The sequence below is a fragment of the Sturnus vulgaris genome, chromosome 5 (genome assembly GCF_052056855.1).
Source record: "Sturnus vulgaris isolate bStuVul1 chromosome 5, bStuVul1.hap1, whole genome shotgun sequence".
Lineage (NCBI taxonomy): Eukaryota > Metazoa > Chordata > Aves > Passeriformes > Sturnidae > Sturnus > Sturnus vulgaris.
The window spans coordinates 1,029,702-1,054,642 of NC_142247.1; the positions used below are offsets into that span (position 1 = coordinate 1,029,702).

Below are 24,941 nucleotides of genomic sequence, written 5' to 3' on the forward strand. Positions count from 1 at the left end.
TGCATGTAACAATGCAAGCTTTGCCCATGTTGAAGTATCACTGGGCTGAAAGTCTTCCATTTGAAAAATAAAAAAAACCAAACCACATCCTAAAAAACAGACATTTTTCACTCTGTGACTAAAAATACCAGAATTGAAATACTACATATAGAGAGGAGAAAAAACAGCACCAATGGTGTTTGGGTCCTGTGTAATTTCACTTTATGTTAAAGAGCTCTTTACAGAATCCTGAATGATGCCTTGTTTGCATAGATGATCATACAAACACTCCATGATAATATCTGTGCTTGTGTTAATACACTAATAAAGGTGTTAATACACTAATAAAGGTGTTAATACATGAATAAAGGTATTGATACACTAATAAAGGTGTTAATACACGAATAAAGGTATTAATACAGTTATAAAGGTGTTAATACACTAATAAAGGTGTTAATACATGAATAAAGGTATGAATACACTAATAAAGGTGTTAATACACTAATAAAGGTATTGATACACTAATAAAGGTGTTAATACATGAATAAAGGTATTGATACACTAATAAATGTGTTAATACACTAATAAAGGTGTTGATACACTAATAAAGGTATTAATACACTAATAAAAGTATTACTACACTAATAAAGGTATTAATACACAAATAAAGGTATTTATACACTAATAAAGATGTTAATCCACTAATAATGGTGTTAATCCACTAATAAAGGTGTTAATACACTAATAAAAGTATTAATACACTAATGAAGGTGTCATTACATTTGCAGGTTACCGTAACATTCCTCTCATATCCAAAGAAGGCACCAAGCTGGAATCTGCATCTCTCTTTGCTCATATCTGGTACTATTAGTGATGTTCTGCAGGAGAAATTGTTCTGGGGGATTGTCCCCTGCTTCAATAAAATAGAATTTCTGGCTTTGTAACAGCCCAGTGGCCTGCTTGCCAGAGTGGCATGTTCTCAGGGATTTTATGGAGCCAGCAGGACTTTTATGGAAGGGGAATCCTGAATAAAGTCTATTGTCCTTGGCACTACTGCTGTTTTCTGTAGGAAAAGACTGGGTTTGAGAAAACCTAAGGAGCCTTGAAGTGCTCAAGTCCATGGGGACTGAGGAGATACATCCACAGGTTCTGAGGGAACTGGTCTAAGCCACCAGCCATCGTATTTGAGAAGTCATGGCAGGCTGCTGAAGCTCCCATGGGCTGAAAAAGGAGAAACACAGCCCAGATTTTATCAAACCAGCATCAAGGGAGGTGATTTCACCCTCCTGCCCCGCTCTCAGGACATCCCAGCTGCAAAGCTGCACTCAGCTCTGGGGCCCCAGCACAAGGACGATGTGGAGTGGGTCCAGAGGAGGATCATGACATGATCAGAGGTGTGGAGCACCTGTGCTGTGAGGAAAGGCTGGGAGAAGTGGAGCAGATCAGCCTAGAGAAGAAAAGGCTCCAGGGAGACCTTCCTGAACCTTCCAGCAGAAGGACACGCAGTCATTGGACAAGGCTGGGTGGTTTAAACTGAAAGAAGGGAAGTTTAATCGGGTATTAGGAAGAAATTCCTTTCTGTGAGGGTGGTGAGGCACTGGCACAGGTTTCCTGAGAAGTTGTGGACTCCTCATCCCTGGAAGTGTTCAAGGCCAGTTGGGTGGAGCTCTGAGCAACCCACAAAGTGTCCCTGGCCATGGCATGGGGCTGCAATGAGAGGATCTGTGATACCTTCCAAGCCAAGGCATTCTGTGATTCTATTATTCTATGATTATTTAAAAACAATTCATAAATACTTTTTTTTTGGATATTTAAAAAATTCAGTTAATGTCACTTGGAGCTGGTTTCAAATTTATGATTAATTATTGAGTGAGAATAATAGTCCAATATGGACTATGGTAAATGGACATTTGTATTTGTGTTGAATGAAATTTCTTACCATTGTACCTTTTCAAGGGAACAGGAAAAATGCTACATACAATATTTATTTTAAAATTGTAAACAGTGGCTTATGATTGGGCTATTCCTCTTACTATACATCTTACAGGGAGCTCAGGAAGTAGGAAATAATATTTTCAGGAGAACTAGAGAATTTTGGAAAAAGCAAGGGTTGATCATGTGAGTGAACACCTTTGAGGACACCTTCTTGCCTAACAGAGCTATCAGTGTTATCTTGCCCATAAGACAATTTCCCATCCTCCTTTCAGAGCTGAAGTATTGCTGACCTTCCACAGGACTGCAGTTACACAACTAATTGCAGATTTGTCACTCAAATATGATTTTTTTTTTTAAATGGACGTTACATTGACAAGTTTCTTTAATATCAAACAATTTCACTTAAGTTTGCAGACAGTTCTGATCATATATTCTAATGCTCTTTTTATTTATTGCTATTCTAATGCTGTTTTATTATTTTATTATTTATTATTATGTATTATTTATTTATTATTTTTCTTGCTCCAAGATGGAAAATCAGGGAATGTGGTAAACAAGGGTTAGAAAATGTCATAGGAAATAACACTGTTAGAAAATTGCATTATAGTTTTAATAAGGAAACTGAGACAGTAGACTAAGAGGAATCTAAAATCAATATTGAACTGTAAGGTCAGGTAATTTAATATCTTTGTAAGCTGGTCTCAGTGTTTTCTGTGTTTGAATGGCAAGGCATTGGATTTGTTTCCCAGGAGAACCTATAGCATAAAATGTTTGGTGTCCTGATCTTTGTAATGATGATATTTTGTGTGCCAGCTAATATCCCTTGCATGTGCTAAATATTTGACAATTTCTTACAGCTCTGAATAACTAATAATTAATAATATTAATATTCAGAGTTCCCCTCACCTCCCCTTACTGAGGAGGAGCAGATTGATTGGGGAAAGCATTTTCAGATAAAACCTGGTCAAGTCCATTGGTTTGATGCTGAGAAAAACTCCAGCTTATTTAATTTGCTAATTAACACTCCAAGTCCCACTCCAGGAACTTTGTACAACTTTATATTCTGAAGATGGATGTGAACACCCTTTGGGAGAAGGAGGCAAAATTATCTTCAATTCTGGGATTATTACCCCTCTGTTGACTGCTTTTCCACCTGGTAGGACAAATGTCAGATCTGTCCAGTCTGTGGTCACTTAAAATTTACACCAGATCAGATCACAAATCAACACATCTCCTGTGCCTTAAAAATGTGCCCCTGCTCCTGGAAAAGTTTATTTAAATGGTCAGTGGGTGTGGGCAAGAGTCTGGCAAGGAGGGACAGCTCACTGTGGCTGCTCACATGGCAAATGCTTAAAGATTAAAAACTTCCTCAAATTAGAGAAAAACAGAGCCCATAATTAGCATCTGTGAACTTACACCAACCACTCCTGTTCATTATTTAATATAAAAACATATCTTTTATAGCCCTGAGGTCTACTCAATGCATGTATTGACTTGAATTCCTTACGCAGCAGAGGAGTGCAGTGTGGGAAGACTGCTGAACAAATACCTGTGGTATCATGATCTTAAATAAATCCCTCACTGAGAGCTCACATTCAATAGATTCTCTTTATTCATGAACATTATCTTCTCCCTCCTTCTTTCTTCACACAAATGACCAGTTAGATCTGCCTCTTGGATGGCAGAATAAAAGAAACAATGACAAATATTATTGACAAATTAATATCCTGGATTGAACGTTCCATTGTATCAAATCTTTGAAATTTCTTCAAAAAGCAAAGTATTGATTGGGTAAGATTAAATGTGAAATTTGCTGGACATCTGACATGTACTGGCAGGGAAGCATCCCATGGTTTCTGGTGAACCCATCACATGCAGTGATGATAAATTACATTATCAGCATTATTTCAACACAGACAGTGGAATTGATGGGCAAAGAATGAGGCCCAACACACTGATGTGTGCAGAATTCAGTATTTTTACAGTACTATTTAATATTAACAAAACCAAGCCCTTCCTTGCTGCCACAAGAACTTCCTGCATGTTGCTTAGCACGTGATTCCTTAAACCCACAGTGCCAGGAATCCGTGGCAGGAAGATGCCAAGACAATAAATGTAAGACAATAAATGTAAGACAATAAATGTAAGACAATAAATGTAAGACAATAAATGTAAGACAATAAATATCCTTATGGTCAGGATATGTGCTCAAGGGCAACTGACACAAAATGGGAAACGGGGTAAAGAAACATTAATGGGCAAAGAATGGAATCATTTCACATTTAAATGACACTGTTTCCCAGTGGGTACCACTTTTCTTCATTGAACTGGACACTGCTCAGTTGGATGTTAACAGCTCCCACCAAGGTTCCTTTGCTTTTCACAACCAGCTTCAGCACACGGCCTTGGAGCTCTGTGACTCTGGCATACACAATCTGAAATAATACACAGTGAAACAGAAAAATCACACAAGTTTGGTAATCTGTTCGACTTCAATGCAGCATTCAGGATGATGATTAATCCAACTTTGTGATAATTGCTTTAAACTTCCATCCAGAATAGTAAGATATTAACCATGAGCCAAATTCACAATTTAGTGAATTTACCTCAGAAATACATTTGACTTTATCTAGTTTATAAAAAGAGATTCTACCTTAGAATCACGAGCTTGGGCTTGTGAGATCTGATTATCATTTAAAAATAAATTTGAAATCTGTCTTGAACAATGCTTGAGAGAAAAAAAAACAGTATTCATAATTTTCCAATGAAAACTGGAAAAGATTGGACCCAGTTTAGCAAATGGAAGTCAATAAATTTAAATGTTTCTGATACTCCAAAAGTGCTGTTGAGATTTCTCAAAATAAATGAGACAGTACTTTAGCATCTCTTAAAAAATTACTAATGCCTATAGATTTAAAATAGCTTAATACTACGAGAACACACAGGGATTAGGTATGAAATTATAATGGTGTATTCTCTGAATTAAAAAAAAACAACAAACAATCTAGAGCAATAGCCTAACAAGAATAAGCTGCACTCAGATTCCCATGCTTCAGTCTTTGCATTAATCAAAAACTGCTGAGTGAGCTGCATGTGGGCTGATAAAATGGGAAGGAAAGTTCTCAGTGCAGGCTGGAAAGGTGAGCTCACTTAAGAGAAATTCATTTGATCTAAAATTTGTGTGGCTGGTTTTGCTATTTTAGTTGCAATGGAAAAAACACTTGAAATTTGAATCAATCTATGCTGATTAAAAAGCAAACGTGGTGACGTGGTCTCACTTCAGGAAAATGGGAAACTCACCCTGCCTAGCAGGCGTTTTCCTGCTGGGATTTCCCATGGAATGGGAGTGCAGGCTGCAGCTGAGGCTCTGAGGAGGAGGAGGAGGAGGAGGAGGAGGTGGAGGGAAGGCACATGAGCCCCCCTAGCCTGGACCTGCAGCAATTTCCCAGGGAGCAGGGAATGGACAGGACACCAAGACAGCCCTTACCAGGGGGCTTTTTTCTATTTAAAAAACCTTTGGAAATAATAATAATTTGGGATGGCTGTCGGGAAATTTACACCTGGTGCTTTTTGGTTTTCCCGTTTCCTGTGCCTATTTTGCCAAACTGTCTGTGAATTACAAATTCCACGGCTTCTCTTCCCCTCACAAAATAAAAGTGAGATTATGAAGAAAATCTGAAAAGCAAGGACAGGCACAGTAAGCATAAAATAAATCAGAAGAAATCTGTGATCTGCTGCTGGGGCGATGCCAATGTTACCAAAGAAAGCTGCCTTGTCTCTTTGCCAATTTATTAAAGGTACCAGCTGTTGCTTTAAATCACCAAAAACTACAACTATCAGCTGTAAATGCTAAGAAACTGAACCGGGTTATTGAACAACTTTCAATCTTTGGACAAAAAAAAGGTTTTAATCTCTGAGCAATGATAGAACCTTACAGTGCAGGGTGGGTGGTTTTCAAATGATCCCAGTGAATTCTTTCTAAAATGGTGTTGTAAATTCAGCTGCAGTAAGGGGTACATTATCATCAGGATGTAGGGACACAAGAAAGGTCTGCCTGAATTAGGATGTGGATAGAACAAATGCCACCTGCCAGAATTTGGGAACAGTTAAATCCTGAAATGACAGTGCAGTGAGAATATTTGCCTGCCTTTTACACAGAGAATCAGATGGAGGTGAGTTACACATGGCCATGCAGCAAATCAGGGGGACAGTTTGGGCTGGAATTCAACTATTCCTGGCTCCAAAAAGAGAAACACTGGTGACCTACAGGAGTCTAATGACATTTTAATCACAAATGAGGGACAGTTGCTTCTCCTTAGGCAGCCATGGCACAGTTCCTAGGTTTGGTAATTAATGCAAGGTAGTTTGGATGCATGGTGCTGGAGGGAGTGGCCGTGGCTGCTGCTGCAGTTCCCTTCCTTCCCTTCCATTGAACCGGCTGGGGCTGCTGCCATTTTTCTCCTTTTCTTTTCTACCACCACTTCTTAACACAATACAACATTAACTACCGTGAATGCCACAAGTTCCAAAATCCAAATACAGGCACAAGAGAAAAGGATTTGTTTGCTAAAAGCAACTGCGAAACATTTGCTGTAACTCATTTTATTGTCAGCCCTCCTGGACTTTCACATCTTCAGTCTCACACACATGAGTAAAAATCAAACACAAAAAGCAGTTTTGCAAGGTTGATAATTTGCTGTAGGCAGTCATAAGCAATAGAAGTACGAAAACTAAAATCAAAAATACCCAAGAGAAGCACATTTCAGATTTTTCTCAGTCTGGAACAAAGAAGGAAATTAATATACAGCTTCCTTCCAGCCATTTGGCTTTAATAAAAACTTATGAACTCATAAAAAAGGCTACTACATTTCTGTACACAGTGTTTTGGACAGTAACTAACTTAAGAGACAGCTGATTTATATTTTTAGTACTTTTTCTTCCCTGGGGCAGCTTCTACCTCAGTCTACCAGCCTTGGACAAAAAAAATGCATCCAGAATGACATCACATATGGAGGAGCAGAGCTGCAGAAGCACAGGCATGGGGTTGCAAATGGCCAAGTTCAGTGGAACCATATGTCCCCACTGTGTTTAGCACTTCCCAGTGAAGAAGATTGAGCATCTGGGAAGAAGGCTCTCTGTTTTGATTAAGGACATTAAAGTCTTCATGGAATTTCTTTTACTGGCAGTGGAATACTCGTGAAGCACAATTAAATCTCCTCCCAGTGACTAACTGCAGACAGGATTTTGGATTTCCTTGCATTCTTAGAGGGATCTAAGAACAATTTGAAAGATAATTGTCTTCCTGGCTGGCTCTTATCTGTTGTCCATTTTGGATACCTTACAATGAATGTTATGATATAATCCTATTATGTTCCTTTGCTTTCTATATCTTTCAAATGTAAAGGAATTTCTTTAGACAGATTACTTAGATGAATTCAGCTCTGATAGCAAAAAAAGAAGGAAAGAACAAAAAAATAAAGCCTAGCTCCCTGTTATTCCACTGCAGTACTGGAGGGAGGGAAATTTGTCTGAGCAGCAACACTGCTCAAGGAGACTCCTTACAGAACACTGGAACTCATCAGGGTAAGCAGGCAACTTTTGTAATTAACAGATGTGGGAAAAGAGAAATATTAGAACTCCAGGATTGAGAAACTAAGAGATAAGCACTCAGACTCTGCTGATTAACCTAAGCTTCATCACATCAGCTATGAAACAGGGTGGAGTGGTAATATTCTCCATATTCTACTTTATAGACTGCTGAAAGAGCATTTGAAAATTACTTTGAGGTCTTTAGAAGATTTGTTAAGTGTAATAATTAGAATTTCCAATCCCACCTACTGTTTCAATCTCATCTCTCCTTACAAACGAACACAGTTGATACCACTTCCCATCCTGCCATAAATGTTTCTCCAAACAAATGTTTCCTTTTACCCCAGAGGCACGAGCACTTCAGTGGTGTGTGAAATAATCATATATAGCTGTGAGCTGATGGCATTTTAATATGAAAAGAACCTGGCTATTTATTCTTGTGTTATCATTTAGGACAGTGACAACGAATTTTCAAATGTTAATTTGAATAACAGCATCCATTGAATGAATCCTTTTCATGCTATTGTGCACATCTGCACTCAGCACTGCTGGGTTATGGTGCAATGATGCTTGGTCTCATTTGGCTAACATGTAACTGTGCTCATGGGGTAAGACAGAGCACTGTGAAAAATCCAACTGCTTTCCTGAAGAGGGAAATAAAAGACACTGTTTCACTTCTGAGAAAGATGCAGAGCAGACAGTTCCCATTTGTGGTTCAGCTGATGATACATTCCTTCTTTTTGGTCATCCTCATTGCAACAGCTCTAAAAATGCTGCATTGTTGTTTTATTTCCAGGGTGGGCAAAGCAAATAAAACAAGCTGCCCCTGTGTGGGCTGTGGGTGAGAAGGACTGGGGGTGCTGGTGGGCAGCAGGCTGTCCATGAGCCAGCACTGTGTCCCTGTGGCCAAAAAGCATCAGGAAAAGCATTACAGCAGGTGGGGGAGGTGATCCTGCCTCTCTGCTCAGCCCTGGTGAGGCCCATCTGGAGTGCTGGGTTCAGTTCCAGCTCAGGAAAAGCAGGGAACCACTGGAGTGAGTCCAGTGAAAAGTTCTGGAGATGGTGGGGCCAGGAGAACAACCTGAGTGAGCTGGACCTGTTCCCCCTGGCAAAGAGAAGGCTGAGGCATCCACGGGTGCCAGTGTCTGAGAGAGGTCAGGGGGGGTACCAGGCTCTGCTCTGTGGGGCCAGAAATGGGGCAAGAGGCAACGGGAGGAGCTGAAGTGCAGGAGGTTCCACCTGAATGGAAGTGAGGAAGAACTTCCCTGAGCAGTGACTGAGCACTGGAATGGTTTATCCAGAGAGGGTTTGGGGTGTCCCTCACTGCTGATACCCCAGAACCATCTGGACACAAAGCTGTGCCCTGTGCCCTGTGCTGTGCCCTGTGCCCTGGGATGGCCCTGCTGGAGCTGTGACCACTGGGGCCCTCCCAGCCTGACCCACTCTGTGGTTCCATGGCACAAGAAAGGCTGGAAGGAAGTGAACAGTACTCACAAGTTCATTGTAAGTAGGGTCAGAGCCTTTTGGAGCTGTTCTTGTTTTCCTTCTGCTGACCCCATAAGGGTCTGGCAGAAGATGAAATTCAGCGTGTGCACTTGGGGCAGAGCCATCTGGGAGGTGCTGGAAAACAAGAAGGTCATAAATATGAATGTCCATGTTCTAGCAAAGAAAACAAATAGAAAGTACCAAATGAAATCTGGGCTTTTAGCAGTCACAGAAACATGTTATGTTCTCAGTATTCTCTGGGCTAAATTGGAGTGCTGGTGGAATAACAAGAATAATTAGAATTCAGCTTAAAACGGAATGAGGAAAATAAAAAATAAATAATACAAAGACAAGGTAAAATAGTCTATCTTTAGTTATTCTGTTGGGAAAACCCTTAAGCCTCGATCTACTCTAACTCATCTTAATCTGATACAAAGTCTGGCCCTTCCACTTCCCAGAGCAGGGCATAGAGACTGGATTTATGGATTTACAGAAACAGGAGACAGTGAGCTCCTATTGATTTTAATCCCTAAGTATCAGTGTTGATACTGGGGAGAACTGATTGTTTCTAAGGGTGTTTCATAAAACATATTACTATAAAAGAGCCAGGAGCATTTCCTGCAGCAATATGGGCAGAACAGGATTCTTATAACAGCCTTTCCAATCTCACCCATCATCCAGCTGCAATTCTTTAATTTTCCAGTTCAGATTACTGAACAATATTCCAGATATTCCATTTTATATGGTAGCAACTCGAGATCAGAGACAATCTATTAACCAGGCTCAGCCATCAGCCAGTGCTGGTGGGTGGAGAATTTTTTGGTAACTTCTGAGGAGCTGTAAAGTTATTCCTAAAGCAGCATTACAATTACTCAGAAAACACATTGCATTACTTGAGGCTTTGAAAGAACACACAAGAAACATAAAAAATGAAAAACTATGGAGCAGGCATCCTGCCAGCACGTGCCACTTAATGCTTGGCTTATAATTAAGTACAAAACCCTTGTGTTGGTTACACAATATACAGTCAGAAAGCACAAAACGGGACATATCAAAATATCAGTAATTTTAATCACATAATCTGCATATTAGACAGGAAGTTTATCTGCCAGCTCCCAGGCAATCCAGTGACAGGATGAAAATAAGAATACAGACAAAAAGAAGAGAACTTAAAACATTTGGAACCAATGAAGCCAGAGGATTATACAGGTACTTGCATTTATATCTCCTGTTGTAATTTTACACCTGGCTCAGAATGAAGTCATTTCTCAGATTTTGATTATTCACAGTACGTGTCTGGAAATATGGGGCTTTCTACAGCATTATCAACAACACATCCCTGGGACAGAGGAAACTGCTGTCTCCTAGCAATAAATAACTCCTCTATTGGGAAGGAAAACAGTGCTGGTGTGTGTGAACAACCGGTCCTTGCACAACAAACCTCTGGTTTTTGTTATCTGAAGTGATCCTTCAAGGCAAATGATGTTGTCAACTGCAAAGCTCATTATTGCTATCATTAACACCAGACAGCATCAAAGGATGCCCCACTCAAACCATTCCATATTGTCAGCACCACGGGAGTGATTAATATCACTATTGCTAAGTTCCCCAAAGCACTTCTGATTTAAAATACCCCCGGGATTGAGATAAATGGGATCCAATGGCCAACACAAGAGAGCCATTAGAGGGCAATGGAACTAAAGGGTATTTTCCTAGGACAGGTTGCCACATTGTTAGTGCAGGATTTATCATTTACACTGTCCACTTGAAAGCCCATCTCTGTTGATCTAGGACTGCACTAAAGCTTCAACTGAGGATTACAAGTAGCAGTAAAGTGAGCATCTCTTATAAATCAGGAGGGAGAATGAAATGCAGCCTTAAGTACCAGTCCAAGCAAGCAGGATCCTAAGTGCAATCAATCTCTTCACTTCTCGATGATTAGGTAAACATCCCTGTAACTTGAAGGTCAACTGATTTTAGGTGTTTCAGGCAAAGAAAGGAGCCAGGCTGAGGTGACAGGCTCCAAAGGTAACGTGCTTTAACAGCGCCTGGGTGTCCAGAAGCAGATGTGATTAACTGAAAAGAAGTCAGGTAAAATTGTCACTATGCCTTTGAGCTGTTCTTTGTCATGTTACCTTCCCTTCAGCCAACTAACCTTCCTCTGGCAGCTCGTTCCTCCCAAAATTTAAGGGGGGCACTTTGCAGGAGTGTTTTGGCTCTATGAGATGGACTGAAAACCACTTCCTCACTATCCCTTTGAATGCAGCTAAATGTGTGTGGAAAGAGGTGAGTGGGAGGAGGGTCAAGGAGAAAATTAAAAAAGAGAACATTCTAGTGATTCAGACGAGAAAACTGAAGGGGAGAGCTGTTGCCCTGGGATATTTCAGAACTAAAATAAAGCCACTTTTCATGAATAGTAGCAATCAGCAGTCAGACTGTTAGAGGTAATTTGATGTGCAGCCACCTGAATCCCAAGCAGACGTGGCAATTCTGATTGTTGCTTTTTTCTCCCCCACTTTACAGGTAGCATTTCTCCCTTTCCTCTTCCCTTGCTGAGGAAAGGCAAACAGGCCACTCCAAATCCCACTATTGTCCCAATTCTCCATCTGCAGTGGCACTGTTATGCCCTCAAACAATCCAAAAGCTTCAGCTGAGCTCCCTTCCACGTGTTCCACTTCTGAGCTGCCCTCCCCTGGCTCCTGCCCTGACACAATCCATCTAATGAGGGACTCCAACCGATACAAACACTCTGTCCCATCACACACCAAAAAAAAAGAGTAAGAACAGCTACAAACCAGCCCCAGCCTTGCCAGAGCAGAGCACGAGGAGCTCGTGGGACGAGTTCATGCTGGTTTCTCTCTGGATTGGCACAAGAGATGAATTTCTTTTCTTGTGAAGAACCTGCTTAACCATAGGGTTTCCTGAGGCAAGACTTGCAGTGGAAGGAGTTGTACTTTGCTAGCAGGAGTAAGGAGTGATAGTGGCACTCTGACTGTAATAGTACAAACCCAAGACTGGGATTAACATGACAAAAATCTCTTCTTAAATCATAACTAGGTGGAATTTGAAGTAAACTGTTTTATTAAGGCAAGTGACATAGCAGGCAAAAATCCCCCAAGTTTTGGGCAAACTAATCCTTTCCCAGGGCTTCTGAGTGGAACACTGAAACGAAGGAGAATGGAGAATAAAGGAAAAATGGAGGAAATATCAGAAATATTTTCCTTACTGAGGATTATGACTTCTGTCATATTACAGCATCCCATAAATGATCACCTCTACCTCAGACTGCACTGCCTTATTTATAAACGTGGGAAAACACGAGGAATCCCTGCCCAAAACCACAGAACCCCAGGTGGGGTCAGGCTGGAAGGACCCACAGTGGTCACTGCTCCCAGCTCCAGCTGGGCCATCCCAGAGCACAGGGCACAGCTTCGTGTCCAGATGTTCTGCAACATCTGCAGCGAGGGATTCTGCACAGCCTTTACTCTGGGCAATCAGAGCAAAGAAATCCTTCCTCATGTTTACATGGAATTTCTCTCTTTGCACCAAAGAGTTGCTGTTCTGGTGAGCTCATTACAGAAACACAATAATATTCTTAGCAGGCTCATGGATAGCTCTGAAATCCAGCAAACCTCCTCTTTGTCATTAATAAAGGATTAAATAAAACCTCACTGATTTCTGTCCATAGATGGACAGAAGGAAAATCAAAGGGTACCTTGGGAAAACCATTTTGCACTTGACTCTGCAAAATCTTTATAACTTGAATGCACTTGTGATCAAGCAAACAGAAAAAGCCTTTTTCTGTTGCAATTTAAAAAAAAATTAAAAAGCCTTTCAAGTAAAAAAAAAAAATTAAATTGAATTCTATTTGTGTTTAATTCTGCAGTCACTTCACTAACCCAAAAATAAAGGATTTTTACTTCCTTCAGAAGAAGTTACTCCCAATTTAAACGACTGTCTTAAATCTTTTATTGTGTTTGCTTGCAAATAAATCCAAGCTATAAAAATCTGTAAGGCTGTAAAGGTATAAAAGCAAGCTCCCAACAAAAAGGCCATAAGTTCTCTTGATATGCTTATGGACAAAAAACCCACAAAATTCCCCAGTGATTTTGATCTGCCAATAAAGAAATCTGAATTTAGAAGTTGGCTCAAAATTGAATTTAGAAACTGACTGTATTTTCTTTCTTCAAGTACAACCAAGTGATGACTGAACAATTTTCTCAGAGAATGACCAGCATGCTTGACCTTGATAATGACAGATGGGTTTTAAGGAACTCAGTTACAATTGCCTGTATTTATGTTTAAAAAAAAGGGAATTTACTTTGGAAATGTTATTTTCTTCTAAAGTCAGGCAGAAGGTAATGAAAATATTTAAGAATGAGGGAGAATGAGGGAGAGAAAAATAATACTCTGGATTTACTTATTTCCATATCTCTAATTCAATACTGAAAGCCTCAAATACACAGCCTGTATCTATTATGGCTGTGCTCCATTTTCCACTCCAGTTTTATTTTCCAAAACCAAAAAAAAAAAAAAAAAGTTGATATTTGCTTACAGAAACCCACACAGATAGGTTATGTCCTATATAATCTAATTTTAAATATAGTAGCTGTGGCTGGGAAATAATGGATGAAATTCAATTAATTTTTCCACAAGAAATATGTTATCCTAATGACTTTTCTCCCCTGATCATTACTAATGAGCCACAACTCTGCTAACACAAGGATTCTTTGTTAGCATTACTACAGGCATAACTACTGCAAAATTTGCCATATATTCAACTATGCAGTGATTTAGCTTCCAATATGAATATTGAGCCATACTCACGTGATTTTTAAAACACACATTTTAAGGATAATTTATTGTAAAACCTTTTAAAACTCACGTCTTCCTAAGCCACATAAAATTTCTTTTTAGGTGACTTTTGCCTCCAATTTCAATCATGTCATCAGTTTCTGTTAGTGTTAGACATGCAGATCACCTTTTGTCCTAGGGAGGAACAGATTGATGGCTCCTGAACATTTGATAGTTCCAGCTGCTCTTCTCTTTTCCCCATTTTTCATTCTCAACAATTTTGACAGTAAAAACTAATGATCAACTAACTTGTATTAACCAATGACATCTTTCCTCCTCTATAAATAACTACTTTTCTCTTTTCTTTCCCCAAAAATTAATTTCCTTGACATTTTAAAATTTCAATTTCTCTCTTCCTTTTCTTCAATGAAAAAAAAAAAAAAAGATAAAAAAGATATCCAGGCATTAGAAAGACTCCCATTTCAGCTACTGCCCTCAAATAAAAATAATTCACTTTTTCCAGTAGTCCTCTTAGTCTTCCCACCCTTTATTATCCTTATGTTCTTCTCTTACACTGCTGTGAGAATTTATTTACACAGTGAAGAAAGGACTACAAAATATTCCTTAATTTTGAATATTGAGACATCCACACACCTTTGGAAAGCAAACCACTATAACAAGTGGTTAGGAAAAACCTATATATATTATGTGTGGACATTAGGTAGATTTGATTATTATCCAATAAAGGAGGATTAGAAAAAAAACCAAAGAAGAAATCATGCTTGCACTGAGGTAAGCTTTGTGAGTCAGTGGCTGCCTCTAGACTGAATTTAAAGGATTGAGGAAATGGAGGAGCCACCACTGCTGCTGCTTTCACTTCTTCCCAAGCCCTGAGCAGGGCAAGGCTAAACCCTGTCTTAAAAGCTGCAGCTTAATTAGCAAATCCAGCCTGTGCCTTAGGACAAAGAGAACATCCTCTGGGGGACTGCTGAGCTTCAAGAGCTGAGAAATTAATATTACAGAAAAAGAGGTTCCTTCCAAGGCAGGCTGATGATTTATAAAGCTCAGGGAAATGGGGTTGCTGTGTGAGTGCCTGCTTGTGTTGCTGCTTCCCAAATCCTAACGTGGTGTCCAAGACCTTTCCTTGCTCTTCCTTTGAGCTCTGCATATCCCAAAGCATGAACGCTTCTATTCCACCCTTTCCATTTTCCTCTCACAAAACGGCCCCGAATTGCTTCGAAGAAAATGAAAAAGAAAATCCCATTTGCAGGAATTAAATAATAATTACAAGAGAAGTTAATCCACTCTGCCACTACAGTGCACCCTGCACTGTCAGCTATTGGCAAGACAAAACAGGAAGGGAAATGACAAAAAGTAATTGCACAAATAGGGTCTTTTTTTTTTCCCCCCAAACAACCATCTTTTTCACCTAAAATTTGAAAATATTTAACTGCTTCTCTTCAACAGCAGTTTTCTTTTATTACGTTTCCTGATCCCAATTTTTTGGGGGTTATCTGGGTGTGTACATAAGACAGAAGACACACTGACAGAGATCACTGCTGTGGAGGTCACTGGCAAGGCAACCAAAGAAGAAATTGCATTTATCTCAAGTTAATGCAGGGCAATAAAAATATTTTGCTGTCAGGGAAATTCTGGAAAGCATTTTTTTTTTTTTTTGAGCAGGCATTATCTACCTTTTGGAAATCTGGCAGTGTCTGCAGAGTGAGCCTCCAGATGGCTTTGTCATTTTACCATGCTGAAAATGCAAAGATGCTCCATGCACGTTATTGATGTGAATATCCAAATATAACTCATGTCCAAGAGCTGCAGCATCCTCATCAACCTGCCTGTGCCAGAGCGGCCAGGACTGGATCAGCAGCATTCCTGGCCTGGAAAAACAGGCTTACAGCTGTCCTGAGTGAAAATTTTGAACCAACAACCAACCCTTTCCAAGCTTTCCTGGCTGTTAAATGGAAAATAAATAATCCTGTCAAGGAGGGAGAGCAGCCAGAGACCCACCTGTCACATGGGGACATCTCCTGCCTTGGCTTGGTTAAATTGCCCCACGTTGGTGCCTGGCCCCAGCTGAGACAGATCCTGCTGCTCTGTGTCAGCACCAGTGACAAAAGGTGTTTATGGAGCTGGAGATTGGACTCCATGGGAAAATGGAACATTCTGGAGGGGTCAGACATAACTCATGGTATCCAAACCAGCCAGGATCAGGCAGAGGATCCATCACATGGAGATGGAAATGTGATCCCAGCACGTCACAGAGATAAGAATCTCAGTTTCAAACTGATCCCAGGGCACAGAGACAGTGGGATTCTCAAAATGAACAGGAATTATTTGTTAAATATTTTTTAAAAAACCCCAAATTTGTGATTTTTAATTTTTATTTTTTTTTTTAAGGAGAGAGTTCTGGGAAGCAGAGTGGATCCCAAGAGACTCAAGGTATTCTAAGAATGATGCAAAATGCTTCTGATGTGCTTCAGTCATTTAAGGGGAAAGCCCATCTATCTCTCATTGAAGAAAGTAAAATGAAAGCTGGTCTAGGATACCCAAGGGTCACAAGGATTTCTCTCCCAGGCCTCTATTTCTACAGAGCTCTGAAAACAGAAAGTTGAAGAAATGCCCTGAGATGTCTCTCTGATGCCCTGTTGAAAAGGAATAATTTATTGATGATCCAGAAGGAATTGTGTATCAGGACAGACTCAATCCCAAATGGAGTGGGGATGAGTTTGTGCAACCACAGGACTGTAATTTCATGTAAAACAGGACCCTGACTTTCAGATACCACTGGCAGCAGGCAAGGAGGAGGAGAATTTAACTCCATCAAGGAATGACACAGCCTTGTGTGTGTTTATTACTTTATTTATTTATTTATTTATTCTTTATTGTTTCTGAACAAGCAGCAAAGAGAAATACATCACAGAAAGGGCTGTGTCTGTACCCAGCTCACTCAGAGCTAAATTCCAGCTCCTGAGCCTTCACTGATGCTTGGGACTGTGTGCTCCACACAGCACCACGTGGGCATAAAAAAGTTACTAAGGCTGAAAAAATAATATAAAGCAGAAGTGGGAATGTATGGAATAAAGTTACAACTCCCAGTAAAAGATCTGAGTGACAATCACAGGGTTTTTTTTTTCTGAAAGAAAAGGCAATGTGTTCTAGATTTCTGAGCCACGTGCTGTATTACTATCTTTAAGACAATTAACTCTACTTTTTTTGTTTCTATTGTTATTTTTTTTTTTAATTTCCATAGATGGGAGAAATCAAGGGTCAGTCATGCTTTAAATCTATATTATCCTGTGGATAAGCAATGTTGGTGCAGGGTGCAGAATGCAGAGAGGTTTCATGAACAATTCTCTGTAGCTTTTCAGAATTACCACCAAGCCCATAAAGAAACTAAACTTTATTGCTTTCAACCCTGTATTATTGTTGTGCTTGGAACACTTCATTTTCAGCTGAATATTTAGTCACAGAGTCCATGACACTGGCTGAGATAAGAATGATCTTGTTCTGACACTTAGAAACACAGATCCCAGAATTTCTTCTTTTGAATAAAGTACAAAGGAGAACAAATTCTTAAGACAAATCCCCATTTCACTTTCCTTTTGAAATCACTCAGGATTAGGAGCACTGCTGCCTGTTAGAGGGCATGAAAGGAAATTAGCCTTTGAGGAAAGAAGTTGTTTTTTTGCCACATACAAATTCTTTTCTCTCCTTGCCTGGGCCCAAATAATAAGTGAATATAAAAATATGTAAAGAAACAGTGAGATTGTGATCTGGTTTTGGTCTCAATTTCTTAATTAGTTAAAAAAGTCTGTATGTGCCTATCTTTAATTTCTCCAACTATACAGTCTCCCTGCACTTTTCTTTCAATTATTCTACACCATGCCATCTCCCTGTGTAAGAAAGCATTTCATTATATGAGCTTGCAATTTCTGCTCCTTAATTAGCTCTCATTACTTCGACTTATGCTCCTGCTCAATGTTCTCAATAATTCCTCTTGAACCTTCCTGTCTTCTCCCTTAAATATTTGCACAATTGACTCGTGTCCTTGTTAGTCTGTTCTTAACTAAGTTTTAGTAACAATAAATCACTCCTGAAGAATCAATCACTCCCCAGCAACCCTACTGAGAGCTGTTCTTTGAACTTGCATTCTAGTTAAAACAACATCCTGAGAGGAATGGTTTGCAATCAGAGCCTTATAAAGATGAACTGCTTCATTCCTGCCCCGTGACACAGCATCTGCCCTTTCTCACTGGCATCTCTTGTAGCAGCCTCATGTTTCACCATGGCCTTGTTTCATCTTCACATTACTGTGGGATATAGATCTCTTCCCTCCCCGAGGAAATATTTTTCATTTGTCCAAGCTGGTTGTAGTGTTCTAGAAATTACTTTTATTCTCTTGATCTTGCTCTGTCTGCACTATTATTTTTAATGTTTTCTTCATTTGCAACCGGTGGCAAATCTAATTTTTGTTCACCTTCATCTCCCAGATCACTCATAATATTAAACAGAACTCAGTGTTTGTTGGTTGTTTTTTTTTTCTTTTCTTATTCAACACATATCAACTATATAGGGAATTACTTATTTAAAAATGAGCAGTTAGAATTTAGAGCTGAGGCAGTACTGTGACTGTGACAGATTAAAGGGTTTAACAAGAAATAATATCAGAACTTTCAGTACAACATATTTGTCAAACACCTTTCAAAACAAATATGTTTGAATCCAACAGTAATCCCTGTGCCACAAGAACAGACCTCATCTCTACTGCTGAGTTGTAGGGCTCTTTGTTTAGAGGTGTTCAGCTCATTTTCAGTCTCCAGGAGAACAGAGCTTATCTGAGCTAATTTCTTTTCACTTTAAAAGAATTGTCTATGAATATAAAATTAAATCCAAATTCTTTATAAGCTACAGTTAGTACAAGAGCTTTCTTCCCAGGGCTTTTTGTTTTGCTTTCCTGTACCAGACTAAGGGGAACTTCACCTGAATGTTCCTCCCTCCATCAGCCAAGCTGCTGATTTAATTCTGTCACTGATACTCTCTGGATAACTTTGTTCAGCTCAAAGTGATTTTTTTTTTTCCCCACTCGATTTCCATCCCTGCCTTGCCTACCTGTGCACCTCCACTGCAATCCCTGTTGGCTGCAGTAAGGAAAGCAGCACACATTCATAATATTCTGAAAGGATAATGTGGCTTTTTATTTCACTGGCAGGCACTGTGCTGTTGGCAGGTAGTATATATTTTCCATTTAAATCTATATAATGAGAGCCATAAAGTGTAAAAGTTAGTGAGCTTGTGAGAGGAATGATGGGAACCAAGTCAGACTGAACAAAGATCCCCGACCCTTCCCCAGCTGAAGTTGAGAGAAAACCCAGCCAAGGCAGCAGAGCATCCACCTGTGCTGCAGGCTTAGACTCCATCCCTTTGGATTTGGGGAGGATTGGCTCCCACCTTTCTTCCCAACACATTTAAACCATCTCATCTCACAAACATTTTTGGAAGCAATTTGTACTCACATGGCACGGGACATGAAATGGAAAGGGGCTGGATGTCTGTGTGAGCCTAAAGCTGATTACTAATTCATCACCCACATATCAGCTATCCCAGAATCATTAATCACCAGGAGTGCTACATGACAGCTTCAGAGCTTTTATAAAAGAAAAGCTGGAAGAACTTTTGCAAAGAACCGTAGGAGTTTATTTTTCTCCCAGCAAATTTCTTCCCCCTGTAAAATTGGTTCCGAATTCATCGCCCACGCACGCTTTCCTGAATTCCTGTAACATTTTACATTGACTGGCACGAGGTTCAGGACAACTTGGCTTTGTTTCTCCTCCCCTCTACCCCTGAGGAGTTCCTCTGTCCACAAGAAGTAATGGGCAAAAAACGTTTGGCAGTGAGGATTGAAAGTTTAGCAGCTTATCTCATTGCCTCAAGCCGTGGCAATGGGAGCAGTGGCAGGAGCAGCCTCCCCCTGAGCCAGTGCTGAACCACTGCTCCCTCTGCTTCTCCACGAAACAGGCAAGGAAATAAGTTAGAAACCCTTGTGTGGATGCCAGCAATGGCTATTCCTGTTGCCTCTGGTGGTTTTTTTGAGGAGTGAGCAAGGCCACCAGCAGAAAGCCTGGCAGTTTCTGGCTGTGTGGGACTAAACCAGCCCTGTGTGACACCTGCTGGGCTCTGGACATCTCCCATTCTCTGTGCTGGTTAATGAAGGTCAACAGAACTGCACTTGAACATTTCAAGTTCAAAACCTACACGTATTTCAATTTTCATAAACCCATCTCCACATCTGTAGAGCAGCATTCCCCCTGTGCTCCTGCTCCTGCCCAGTGCTGTTTGTTTGGCCATTGTGCTGCCACACTTGGACTATTCTTGTTCTGAGCTAACAAATCCTCTCAGAGGCCAGAACAAAGCTCCCCTGGGGCTCCTTTGTATTCCTCCTAAGGCCACTCAGTGCACTTTGCCAGGTACTGAGCTATTGTCTTTATAGAATAAGGCTGCCCTGTCTCACCCCTCACCTGCCACATCTCCCATGAGTCCAGACAAACTCTCCAGGCCCCTGAGGTTTTCACCCCTCCACAAATGTTTCCTTCTAGCCCAGCCTCACTTTATGAAGGCAATATTGCTGGCAGTCCCTAAGCATAAAGTGCCCAGTGTGGCACTGTCTACAGCATTTGGGAGGAGCAAGCCAATAAGCTGACTTCAAGTTATGTGATATACATGTTTGGAAAATTGCATTTTATTGGCATCATGGCTTTTCTATATTTGAAAATTGAATTTAAAGTTATTTTCCTCAGCAATCATGGTGATGCCATTCAAATTGTAAGTAGAAGCACTGAGCCACCTGACTTAGAGAATCTCAGGATTCAAATGCAACTATGAATTGCTGAGGGAAATCTTGAGAGTGAAACATTTTTAGTATCTTATAAATATCTGTTTAACAGAACTTGTCTTCATTGTGCACCCACAGCCTTAAAAAGTAGGCAAACATTACCAACCAGTCTTAACATCTCTGTGTTCAAACAGTTTCCTTGACTGCAAGTATTTCCTTGGTTCAAATATACAGCTTTTTCTTTGCAGAAGGTTAGATTAGATTAATGGTACTTTCCAGTCACCAAATCCATAAGGCTGCTCTCTGTTGTTTGTCTTTGCAGAAATTTTGATAGAGTTTTCTTCAATTCAAGCAGGGCTGTCTCTCTTTACACACGAGTGGGAAGTCACAGCAGGGAGGGAGGGGATGCTCTGCAGCTGATGCAGGGCTGAGAGCTGGATCTGCAGCAGACCTGGCATGTGGGGATGGATGCATCAGATCCACAGGGGAGTCCATGCATGCACCCACATTAACCAGCCCTGCTGGGTCTGCCCCACTGCTACAGCATTTTTATTTTCTCTAAAGCACCCCACGTCAATGGGTAAATTTCCTTCAGGGAAAAAAATCCCTGCAAAGTTATAGCACTGCAGCCTTCTGGCTTCCTCCTTTAAAGAGCCACTGACACCTGAGAGTGGCTGTAAAAAATATCAGCTCCTTAGGGAGTCTCTTGTGCATTGTATATCAATGTAGGATCTGCACAGCAGGATCTAGGTCTCCTATTAAAACTCCTAGAAATAAACTCACACAAACACTAAATCAAATTTATTTATGTGGATCAAAAGTCTCTATCACAATTCCTGTCAGTTCTGTGAAGCTACATTTGGGATTAATTTGGCCTACTACAATTATTTTCACATCTGAACACATCATAAAATCTCTTTATAGAGATAAATTAAATAGGGAAGAGCAGAACAAAAATTATTTACTATAAATTATGAAATAAAACAAGATAGCAAAGTAATCTCAGCACAGATGAACCACTAAAATATAATTAGTGAGACTCTGCAAAAGACTGAATATACCTGAAATAGCTTTAACATGTCTTGAATAAGATATGATCTTGGCATACTTTTAAAATCCCTGTTCAGCTCAACCAAAAAAAAAAAAAAAAGAAGAGGAAAGGAAAAAGAAAAGAGAGCACATCAGAAAGATTGATTTATATGGCCAGGAAGCTGAGAAGATTACTAATGGAATAAAGAACCTTCCTGTGATAGGTTCCTGCTCTGAAGGCAGGCCAGCATCACAGTCCCCTGAAGCACCACTTCATATTTCAGATCAGATGACAAAGGATGGATGGCCAGGTGGAAGGAAGGAATTGGAAACCCAGGATTTAAAAACATGATTGCTTATGTTAGGCTGCCAAAACAATGACCTTATTTTCAAGCCATGAATCCTTGTTAGTCTTGCTGAACAGGACTCCTACCACTTGTCTGGAAACTCACTAAAATGGGTTTGATTTAAGTTCCCTACTCTCAAAAGCAACCCAGTAACTTCAAGTTGTTCTGTCCCTTTCCCTGATGAAGTGAACTGAACCCTGGATTTTATGTTTGCACTACACAGCTATCTATGCTGTAATTTACTTTCATTTAATTAAATGGCTGGAACTTCCTAAGAATACAGGTAGGAGCCTACACACTGAAAATAATGGAAACAAGGAGAAAAGAAGACTAATTCCAGATTGTGCATCTCCACATGACCTGCTTGAAGTCTTAATGACATCATCAGCATGGCAATCACTTAAATATGCCCCTCCCACCAATCAGAGCTTTATAAAAGTTCATCAAAGTCACTTAGATTTAAAAAGCTCAACAGAAAAAATAAAGAGGGTCTTGTGCTACATCCTGAAGGTAAAATCTGTATAAATTGGACCTGTCAGCAGAGGCTGATCTCACCTGTCAAAGTGGCACACAGGACACAGAAAACAAGTCTCAGGACAGAGATGTATTGAATGTCATAGACCAGGATGGAGACGCTTGAATTGCAAATGAGAAGCCAGAGCAGTGTAAGCCTCGTGTGTCTCACAGCACTAATTAAACCATCAGCCTCATTTGATTACTGCCTGGTGCTCACAGTCTGGCCCCATTTAGGAAAAGGGATTGCAATCCAGTTTGGGATGGAGGGGGCACAGAGAATGCACTGAGAACCCACAATAGTTAATAAATAGTTAATAGTTAATAAATGCTCTAATCCCCTGCTCTAGCTGAGGTGATAGGCCATGGGTTGGACTCGATGATTTTGGAGATCTCTTCTAACCCCGTTATTCTGAGATCCCCTAGCTACACAAATAAAGGCTCTCTTGCCACAGGCATCGCTTGAGACCTGAGCCTTGGGAATTCAGGCATGGGATTCACCACGGAGCAGCTGCCGTGTTCCTGCAGGGACACATCACACTTCACACACAGCTCCAGCTCCACGTCTGAAGTCACCCTCAGCCAATTCCAACAGCAGGGATCCCATCCTGCAGGGACCCAGTGCTGCAGGGATCCCATCCTGCAGGGACCCAGTGCTGCAAGAATCCTGTCCTCCAGGAATCCAGTGCTGCAGGGACCCAGTGCTGCAGGGATCCTGTGCTGCAAGAATTCTATCCTGCAGGGACCCAGTGCTGCAGGGATCCTGTCTTGCAGGGATCCTGTGCTGCAGGGACCCTGTCCTGCAGGAATCCTGTCCTGCAGGGACCCTGTCCTGCAGGGATCCTGTGCTGCAGGGATCCCTGCCAGCTCCCCCTCCCGCAGCCTGGCTCCAGGAACACCCAACATTTACCTCACAGCCTCCTGAGTGTTAGAGAGCTGAGCATCACACCTCCAAATGCCACTGCTCCTTAAAATACAGCACTGCTCCCTCTGCTGAGCTCTTCCCTCTTCATAAACTGGCTGGACTGGAAGGGAACGTCGGGATAATCAATCCACAGTGCCAGGCTGACACGCTGAACAAAGTCATGCTGCTGCACCATGCCTTGTGTCTGCCTGCTATCAAAATGTGTCAGCTGAGAGGGGCAAAACAATACCAAAACTGGTTTTCTTGGAAAAGACCATTACCAGCCATTAAGGAGACCCAGTTTCTGTATCTGCCTCACACCTGTAATCAAACTGAGCGAGCTCCAAGGGAAAAACCAATTGTTAAATCATGACACAACAGCACTACCATTACTTTGAGCTGAAATTAGTTATCCCAGCAAGGCTGTTTGGAGATTAATGTTTTCACAGTAGTCTGCAAATGCAAGGATTTACGAGTTCAACATTCTGATAAAAAATACTCACGAGGTTCCTCATGTGTTTCAGCATTATTGTCAGACAGGTGTTCTCGTAGGATATGACCAGTTGTACTCCAGGCTTGTGGCCAGCTGACTGAGGACCTAAAAAAATCCAGACAGTTTGATTTTTTTTTTTTAGTTAACAGCTTAGAGGAAGTAGATGTGCAAAATATTGAAGTACACATTAGCTGACATATAAAAACCTGCTGTGTGCTTAGATCAAGGATGAAATTAGAAAACATGGATAAGGAGTGTGATGGAAGCAAGTGGTCTGACATGCAGTGCTCATTTCTTTCCTGTTTCTTAACTGCCAGTGAGATTTTCTGTTTACTAATTGCCATAAATCTGAAATTCAGTGGGAAATTTATGCTTGAGTGACAAATAATTGGGGTGGTTTTTTTGGCAGTCACTGATGACACTATTCATTATTGTTGCAGTTCTGTCTGGTTAAAAACACTGTTTTGTTTTTTTTTTCCAGTTCCCAAGAGAAAGAACAAGAAAGAAAAAAGGGAAAAAAGAGCAAATTTCCTCACTAATTCCAAAACAAGTTAGAGAAACAACATCATATATAAATTCTCCCTTCCTCATCCTGTACTTTATGTGTTCCAGACTGGTTTTCATGTTTTCATGCAACCCATTGCTTTCATAGAGTTTTCTATTCAGATACACTTTAAGAGTCTGATACAATTCCCATCAAGAAAAAAAAAAAAAAAAGAAAAAAAAAGGTGTGGCTTTAAACTGGGTGAGTAAATGTGCTTCACCTGTCGTGCAGAGGCAGCAGGGAAGCCCAGCAGAGAAAAGCTGTAAATGAGGCAATGGTGATCACAGCCTGTCCTCAGAGCCCCTCTGAGCTCCTCATTTTTCACTGCTCCACCTGAGCAGGGCTCAGGAGCTGGGCTTGAGCCACCTGGTCACCAGGGACAGCCCAGACACTGCCTGGGGGATTTAACCTGTATTTAATTTAATACAGATAATGATTTAATAATTCAATTAATCCAGACCAAAGCTGTATTACAACCACTGATTCAC

The 24,941-nt window shown here is 40.6% G+C and overlaps 2 protein-coding genes across 2 annotated transcripts in view; one reads left to right on the top strand and one right to left on the bottom strand.

The window, feature by feature from the left end:
- The window catches only part of PLCZ1 (phospholipase C zeta 1), a 44,630-nt gene extending 43,741 nt beyond the window's left edge, over nucleotides 1–889 (top strand). Inside the window, exon 13 of the mRNA XM_088166045.1 lies at nucleotides 768–889. Coding sequence (XP_088022171.1) covers nucleotides 768–850 — 83 coding nt within the window. The 3' untranslated portion in view covers nucleotides 851–889. The remainder of the gene's footprint in view (nucleotides 1–767) is intronic.
- Nucleotides 890–4,196: 3,307 nt separating this feature from the next.
- The window catches only part of PIK3C2G (phosphatidylinositol-4-phosphate 3-kinase catalytic subunit type 2 gamma), a 187,720-nt gene continuing 166,975 nt past the window's right edge, over nucleotides 4,197–24,941 (bottom strand). The window contains exons 31-33 of the mRNA XM_088164523.1: nucleotides 23,920–24,014; nucleotides 8,998–9,123; nucleotides 4,197–4,349 (exon numbers count right to left, since the gene is read on the bottom strand). Coding sequence (XP_088020649.1) covers nucleotides 4,197–4,349; nucleotides 8,998–9,123; nucleotides 23,920–24,014 — 374 coding nt within the window. The remainder of the gene's footprint in view (nucleotides 4,350–8,997; nucleotides 9,124–23,919; nucleotides 24,015–24,941) is intronic.